This window comes from Agrilus planipennis, unplaced genomic scaffold, assembly GCF_000699045.2.
Source record: "Agrilus planipennis isolate EAB-ADULT unplaced genomic scaffold, Apla_2.0 scaffold364, whole genome shotgun sequence".
NCBI classification, from domain to species: Eukaryota; Metazoa; Arthropoda; class Insecta; order Coleoptera; family Buprestidae; genus Agrilus; species Agrilus planipennis.
This window is the reverse complement of record NW_020439538.1, coordinates 39146-48308: the sequence shown is the minus strand read 5'-3', so window position 1 is coordinate 48308 and position 9163 is coordinate 39146. Positions and strand designations below refer to the sequence as shown.

The following is a 9163-nucleotide window of genomic DNA, read 5'->3' as shown; positions in this document are numbered from 1 at the left end:
AAACAGGAAAAGGTGAATTAAATAAAATATCTTAAATAAATAATGGTTTCTTTTAAACGAAAATTTTATATTTTAAGTAATAAAATTCGTAAAATCTTTCCTTTATTAAATACATTCATGCCTCATCAAGGTAACTTTTTTAAATAATTTTCAAAATTAAACAAAAGCATAAAAATTCACTTAATGCTAGAACTTGTTTAACTTGTAACAGTTCTATTTAAAATATTAATAAATAATTTAAGGGAGTGGTACCCAACGAGCAGAATAGAGGGGTTTCGTTAAAATTTTACAAATAGATAAGGACTTGCTTATTTTTAAAAAATCTGTTGTTAACCAACGAAATAAAAGTTAAATTAAACATTTTTTTAAATTTTGACCATTTTCTCATTAGGTTACGTTGCCAAATTACGAATGTATTTTTCTTTTTCTTTTTAATAAATTAAAACACTTCGAATAATTCATATTTTTTTCCTTTAATTGTACTTTATACGCACTTGAAGAGTGTTTAGTTGACCGTTCAGTTCCAGGCAAATTGTGCAATAAACAAAAACTAAAAAAAAAAAATATGAAATGTTCCAAGTGCTTCATTTTAGTAACCGAATTTAAAACGTTTCACCAAGAGATAAAGAAAGTAAAAATCAATTGATTTTTTGTGCAAAAGAACAAAAGCGTTTAGATGTATTTTTCAACTTGGGATTCAATAATGTTCAGCAAGGACCTTTTCTAGTAAGGATATCTACTCGTCGAACTGTACTAATGGCGTAACTACTACGTGAAGAACAAGTAACCAAATAAAACAAAATGTTCTTGGAGCTCAGGATTCTGTAAAAACAGCCAAACTAAATTGCAATTTCAACAGACTATTGACCACCCAGAACATTTTGTTATGTTGAATTCGTATGAATATTAAGTAAGGTACGTGTTAGTTAAATTGTCCAATAATTTTTAAACCATTCTCTTCGATTGATTATTACGTACAAACAACGTAGAGAACGCCACCTGTAGTAAGTTGCTACATTTCAGTGCAAATCAATAAATTTCGATAAGGTCACAGGGGTATCGACTTGTCAAAAATGGCCCACAACGTAGTCATCTCTACGTAAAATACTAAAAAAACTGATGGGTGTTTCATTCCCACCTGTCACTAATGCTGGTGGGCGGGCAGTCCCTCCGGACTACGCCGGAAGGTAGGGCGGAAGGCCCTCTTCAGCCTTCTTTCTGGAATCGTGAGAATGGGCGGGTGGTGTTCGGGTGAGAAAGATGAGACGAACGAAATGAAGGCAGAAGAGAATTAAAGATTATCTCTGGAATATTACTGCCCAGCATTTGCCTAAGTGATCCAAAGAAACTAGAAAAAAACTTGGACGAAGGCAGACGGACCCGAAATCGAACCGGCGTATCTCTACGTAATAGTCAGTTAGACTTACGTGTACTGTCCACCAGGAACTTTTCGTTCTATTTGGTTATGTGTCAACTACGAAAATGTGGCTACGCCGTGGATCCAGCTCAAGTCGATATCCTTATGAATATTGACGAACATTTTTGAATCCCACTGAAATGTAAAAACATCAGGTTCAGTTAGTCCGTATTCTGGTGGGACATTCCAAGACGTACTGACGGTTTTGATAGACCATTCTTTCTTCCAGTTTTGCTCAGATGGTTTTAAACTAAATATATCCTTAATTACAAAGTTTCATTGACAACCCTCCGCTGTACTCATTGGGAACCACCCCTTTTATATAGCATAATATAAGAATATTAATTATTATATTTATCGTTCAGTCGCATATTATTTATTGTAACTTTTGGACCATACATGCGATAAAATATTGAAGGATTTAAATATTCAAAAGGACGACTTTATTTTCTACTTACTATGTACCTTTTCCACCTACTTATTTTCCGCTAGATTGGAGCAAGATTTCCGATTTCGCATTTGAACTTTTATTGTTCTTTTTCGTAGGATAAGGAAGATGGCATACTCAGTAAGTTTTACTGGGCCATCCAAGACCTCGGAGATGCTGGACAAGAATTTCTTCGAACCATCGAGCGTAGTAATGAAGTTACCTTGTTCGCTCCAAATAATGCCGCTTGGGATGATGCAAATTTAAAGAATGTAATGCAAGACCGACAGAGAATGAAAGAAATCTTGGATACGCATTTAGTTCCCGGGCAAAGTCTATCGGTTGACAACATCATTTCGAGGAATAGAAAACAGGTAGGAACATTTTTATTCCTTTTTGGTATTTGTATTATTATATCAGATATATGTCACTGCATTCATAGAAGTTTTGCTATAGCTATAGTATACTTCGTTTAGTTTCTCTAGCGATGTGACCCTTAGTTTGACCGGCGGAAAGTAGAAAAGAACAGCACTAGGCCAGAAAAGAAAGGAGTCAACTCTCGGCCAAACTCTTAATCGATGAGGAGCGTATAATCCGTACAGTACTGCACGGAAAAATTGACCATTTTATCCACTAAAATTGCATTGCTCAAATGTGCTGGTATTGGTACCATTTACTACTGAAAATATCAACGAGATGTTTATTTATATTTGAAGACATATTAAAGGCTTTAACGCTTGTTTTCGACTCGCACTACTATTCATGATTGAACAAAACTTTTGGCAGGTACTGTATGAAAAAGTATGTTTCATGAACAAGAGTCGAGAGTATAATGAGCTTTTTTCTCCCTACTTACGATTTTGTCAGCGCGCATCCAAAACCTTGGAAGGGGTAAATCGCTAGAGAAAGTAAATGAGGTATAAAAAGGGTTAAGATGAAACTGTTGTGGTCTGATCATCTGTATGAACCTATGTCACAGTTAATTTATTATTATTTCAATACAAGAGGGACTCATGTTTTAAAATTGAGGTATCGGGGTCGTCAAAAATAAATTGGTTCTGTCTTCAGAAAAAATGGAGTTGGGTGGTACATCATTACATTTTTAAACCTTAAGGTATCATCGGGATTGAAGCTGTGCTTCTATTGACACTGATGGTTACTCCACAAGAACGATCAAAACAATGAAGGATGACTGCTGAATGATCAGATCTGTTCAGAATTAATGAGTCTACTTTTCATTGCGAATCTCCTCAAAGCAACTAAATTTACTCCATTTAATGTCAATGATGGTTCATTTCAAATCCAATTACTAGATTTAAAAGGCAAAGATTTGTGGAGATCGAAATTTTTAAGTCTAAATAGTAGCTTAAAGAGCTGGAAAGGCCAAATATGTTTTAATTTCGTAGCTCTAAAAGGGATGTCTAAACCTGAGACACTAATTCTCTCTACCTGGAATAACCTTCCGGAATAACAAAGAACAGGCTAAAAAGTCAAATAACAAGTTAAAAAATTAGAGTCAAGTCTTAAACTAAAAAATACTAGTTATATGCAGGACTTTCCAAAACTCTTTAGAGAAATGCAAGGTCACCATTCGCATAATACCATATTTTGTAACATAGTTATATAAATAATATTGAATAAACTCGTATTCTATTTTAAGACCACTTCTTTATCCAATACAAATTTGACATAAAATGCAAGAGCCGAATTAGAAATTCTTGGCTCTTTGAGATTCATGACACAATATTCTTATTGCGAATAGCTCTTTCAGCTTAAAAGTTTGCCTATCCCTGGTCTAGATAATAGCTTATGGGATAAAAAGTATTAGACAAAATTTCAAGTTGAGTTGAGCATTCTGGTTTTGTTGTTAAGATATGACGAGTGGAACCTGTTAGGTGACCGGCAAGATGATAAATTGAGCTACACGCGTTTTAAGGAATTAAATAAAACGCTAAATAGACGTATCTTCTAACGGAGGNGACTGCTGAATGATCAGATCTGTTCAGAATTAATGAGTCTACTTTTCATTGCGAATCTCCTCAAAGCAACTAAATTTACTCCATTTAATGTCAATGATGGTTCATTTCAAATCCAATTACTAGATTTAAAAGGCAAAGATTTGTGGAGATCGAAATTTTTAAGTCTAAATAGTAGCTTAAAGAGCTGGAAAGGCCAAATATGTTTTAATTTCGTAGCTCTAAAAGGGATGTCTAAACCTGAGACACTAATTCTCTCTACCTGGAATAACCTTCCGGAATAACAAAGAACAGGCTAAAAAGTCAAATAACAAGTTAAAAAATTAGAGTCAAGTCTTAAACTAAAAAATTTGTGGAGATCGAAATTTTTGAGTTTAAATAGTAGCTTAGAAGAGCTGGAAAAGCCAAATATCTTTTAATTTCGTAGCTCTAAAAGTGATGTCTAAACCTGAGAAACCAATTCTCTCTACCTGGAATAACCTTCCGGAATAACAAAGAAGGAGATAAAAAGCTAAATAACTATTCAAAATTTAGGGTCAAGTCTGAAACTAAAAACTACTAGTTATGTTTCCAAAACTTTTTAGAGAAATGCAAGGTCACCATTCGCATAATACCATATTTTTTAACATAGTTCTAATATAAACAATACTAAGTAAAGTCGTTTTCTATTTAAAGACAACTTCTTTATACAATAGAAATTTGAAATAAAATTCAAGAGCCGATTTAAAAATTCTTGTCAAATTCATGAAACCATATTTCTATTTCGAATGGCTCTTCCAGTCTAAAAGTTTGCCGATCCATGGTCTAGATAATAGCTTATGGGATAAAAAGTATTAGACAAAACTTCAAGTTGAGTTAGGACTCTGGTTTTGTTGCGAAGAACCTGTTAGTTGACCGACTTATTGTACGATTATAAATTGAGCTACATGCTCTTTAAGGAATTAAATAAAACGCTAAATAGACGTATCTTCTAACGGAGGTTTGTTTATGAGATTGACATTCCCAATTGTCTACTAAGTACCACTTTCAAATAGATTTCCATAACATTCATCATTCATTCTCCTTTTTAAGTAAGAGGGAAGTCGATCTGTTTTAGTTCAGTAGCACGCGATTCCATAAATTAACCGCAAAAACTAAGGATTAGTGATTTGAAATATAACGAGAGCGACCGAAAAATATCACATATTAGAAGACTTTGGTGGTCACGGTATATACGTACATGTACATCTGTATAATATATGTGTATAGTGGTGCCTCCAGGTCATTACCACAGGAACAAAAAGCAACAGAAAGTCACATCATTAACCAAGGGAACTGGCAAAGTCATGAGAACTTTTTAAGTGTTTCCGCGAGACAAACTGCAAAAATGAACGCCGTTGCATAGACGGGTATCTCGTTGCAGAAAATATCGAATTTTTAATTGGGTTCTATTCAGTTCTGGGATATGATGTAAAGGCTCCATTTTGCCATTGAAGTACGAATTAAAACTTCTACTACTGCAATGTTCTCATATACACAGATATATATTTACATTTATGTTGATAAATTGATTGAAGTTTTCGCGGTCTTGGTCTGGTATACTGCTGGCTTTCGGGTTTATTGAACCTTGTCTGGAGATTTTTCTTCTAGACGTTTCGCAGACGCGAATGGTTGGCATTTTCAGGAGTTCTGTCCTAACGATTGCTCCTACCAGTAGCATATTACGTCCGAAATCTTGCTTAAGTAAAAATTAATTTAATGTTAATTCCGTAAAACGGTGCTACTGAAATTGTGATGAACATAAAATTCATCATCATAAGATCGTTAGTCCTAAGATTGGTTGGACACGCACCTTCAATCTTTCTTATCCTGAGCTAATCTTCTCATTTCCTTGAAACTAGAACAACCCACATCCTTAACTATTTGCGAACAATAATTTCATCNTAACCTTCAAAAGACGCGTCTATTCTACCATTTAACATTGTCAAAAGCTTTTTCTAAATCTACAAATCCTATGTACGCACTCTTTCCTTTTTCTATCGTTTTCTCTATTGTTACCCGTAAAGTTAGAATGATCTCTAGCGTTCCTCTATTTCTTCTAAACCCAAATTGATCTTCCCCTTTTATAAAATTGCTGACAACGAAATAAATGTTCTTTATAGAATCGGTCCGTTTGCCTTTTTTCGTTTCTGTTGGAAGACGCGAGCTATGAACAGAGCGGTGAGCAGAGAGCCGCCGATATTCATTCATTCATTCATTCATTCTTTTTTATATGTGGTAGACTGGCTCCTTTTCATATTCATCGTGTGTTTTTCTATTTTACAGGAGTGATATTTTGTTATATATTTCCTTTGTGGAGCGGTTATGTCTGTGTAAGGGAAGCTATTTCTGGCTTTTTGTGTTGGTTCAACTTTTAGGAAAATTTTTCCGATATTTCGTTCAGGAATTTTGTGAATGTAGATATGTTCATTTCTCTGTGGAATTGCCTGTTTCCGATGTACCTTGGGGCTCCTAGTGTGGTTATTATTATTTTGTTTTGTTACTTTTCAGGTAATCGGTCTTGTATATTGATTTTGTATGTTCTAATTTCAGTTTCGTTGCTGAGTTTACTGTTTTTTCATATAAGTGATTGTAGTTGTTAAGGATGTTTGGGAGGTACAATCGGAGGCAAGAGTACGTAAAATTAGAAATTCGTGATTAATTAGGTTTTGCAGCATATCATGAGGTAAAAAAAAAAGTATACGGTTTGAGAGAAAATTTGGAATTTGACCAACAACTTTGAATAAAATAAGAAATAACGAATAATATGGAAAATTTTTAANGTTAGTTGACCGACTTATTGTACGATTATAAATTGAGCTACATGCTCTTTAAGGAATTAAATAAAACGCTAAATAGACGTATCTTCTAACGGAGGTTTGTTTATGAGATTGACATTCCCAATTGTCTACTAAGTACCACTTTCAAATAGATTTCCATAACATTCATCATTCATTCTCCTTTTTAAGTAAGAGGGAAGTCGATCTGTTTTAGTTCAGTAGCACGCGATTCCATAAATTAACCGCAAAAACTAAGGATTAGTGATTTGAAATATAACGAGAGCGACCGAAAAATATCACATATTAGAAGACTTTGGTGGTCACGGTATATACGTACATGTACATCTGTATAATATATGTGTATAGTGGTGCCTCCAGGTCATTACCACAGGAACAAAAAGCAACAGAAAGTCACATCATTAACCAAGGGAACTGGCAAAGTCATGAGAACTTTTTAAGTGTTTCCGCGAGACAAACTGCAAAAATGAACGCCGTTGCATAGACGGGTATCTCGTTGCAGAAAATATCGAATTTTTAATTGGGTTCTATTCAGTTCTGGGATATGATGTAAAGGCTCCATTTTGCCATTGAAGTACGAATTAAAACTTCTACTACTGCAATGTTCTCATATACACAGATATATATTTACATTTATGTTGATAAATTGATTGAAGTTTTCGCGGTCTTGGTCTGGTATACTGCTGGCTTTCGGGTTTATTGAACCTTGTCTGGAGATTTTTCTTCTAGACGTTTCGCAGACGCGAATGGTTGGCATTTTCAGGAGTTCTGTCCTAACGATTGCTCCTACCAGTAGCATATTACGTCCGAAATCTTGCTTAAGTAAAAATTAATTTAATGTTAATTCCGTAAAACGGTGCTACTGAAATTGTGATGAACATAAAATTCATCATCATAAGATCGTTAGTCCTAAGATTGGTTGGACACGCACCTTCAATCTTTCTTATCCTGAGCTAATCTTCTCATTTCCTTGAAACTAGAACAACCCACATCCTTAACTATTTGCGAACAATAATTTCATCTAGGCCTACCTCTACCCCTCCTAACTTCCGTTTCTGCCTCTAATATGTTTCTGACTAGACCTTCATATCTGAGAAAGTGTCCTACCAACCTAACTCACCTGTTTGTTATTGACTTCCATAGAGTCCTCTGTTTTCCTATTATTTCTAATACCTCTTGATTACTAACCTTCTCTATCACAGTATCCTCATCATTCGTCTGTAGCACCACATTTCGAACAATTCTAAACTTTTTTTCCGCAGCGCCTACCGTCCATACTTTGCACCCGTACAGCACCGCGCTCTAAACATACACCCTCAACAATTTTTTTCGAATTTCTAAATTAACGGTTCGCCTTGACCCTGCGCTATCCTCTGCTTTATATCCCTACTACTCCTTCCATTCTAACTTATCTCACTTCCTAAATACCTAAAATCAGCCACTTATTCTAATTTTTTGTCTCCTATCTTTCTATTTGCTCTTTCCCTACTTTTTCTTCCCTTGCATACCAGTATTTTTGTTTTACTTTTATTTATTTTCATACAGTACTGTTTTGTCAATACCACTTCCATATTATTTAAAGCTATCTCTAGGTCCTCCTTGCTGGATGCTAATGCTGCTATATCATCTGCAAATCTAAGCATACTAATTTTTTGCCCCAGTATATCTATCCGTACAGTTGTACTGTCTTTAATGATGTTGATGGCGTCTTCGATGTATAGATTAAAAAGTAACGGTGACAGTGTGCATCCCTGTCTAACTCCCTTCCTAATATTTACTTCTCTACGTTGAGTCCCATCTCTATTACTCCCTGTTGCTCTTTATACAAAGTAAGTATCACTCTTCTATCTCTATAACTCATCCCTACATTTTTAAGTATATTTAACGTCTTCTACCATTTAACATTGTCAAAAGCTTTTTCTAAATCTACAAATCCTATGTACGCACTCTTTCCTTTTTCTATCGTTTTCTCTATTGTTACCCGTAAAGTTAGAATGGCCTCCCGCGTTTCTCTAATTCTTCTAAACCCAAATTGATCTTCCTCTAATAGTTCTTCCGCCCTTTTTTCCATCCTCCTCTGTACAATTCTAGTTAAGATTTTTGACGCATGGCAAGTTAAGCTAATTGTTCTAAATGTCTCGCACCTATCCGCGCCCCTCTTTTTAGGTAATGTAACTACTACGTTTCGTTTATAATCCTCTGGGACTTTCCCCGTCTCGTAAATGTAACTAACTAGCTCATCTATCTCCAAACTATCTTTCTTCTCTAATGTATCTCCTAACTCAGGGCCTGCGTAAAGGTTCTCTAAATCTATCTATCTGCCTTTTCCTCGTTTCCTATCAAAATGACCCCTGTCTCGTTTCTTATATTATTACTACTGTATACTACCTCTCCAAAATTTCTTTTAATTATATTATACGCCTCATCAGTTTTACCTACTTCAAATTTTTCTTCTACTTCTTTACACATCCTATCAATCCACTGTTCCTTAGCTGTCCTACACTTCCTAATTATTTCCCACTTTATA

At 34.8% G+C, this 9163-nt stretch overlaps 1 protein-coding gene across 1 annotated transcript in view; it reads left to right on the top strand.

The window, feature by feature from the left end:
* The window catches only part of LOC108742924 (fasciclin-1), a 54214-nt gene that overhangs the window by 30453 nt on the left and 14598 nt on the right, over window positions 1–9163 (top strand). Inside the window, exon 3 of the mRNA XM_025979344.1 lies at window positions 1964–2218. Within this exon, the coding sequence (XP_025835129.1) occupies window positions 1964–2218 (255 nt within the window). The remainder of the gene's footprint in view (window positions 1–1963; window positions 2219–9163) is intronic.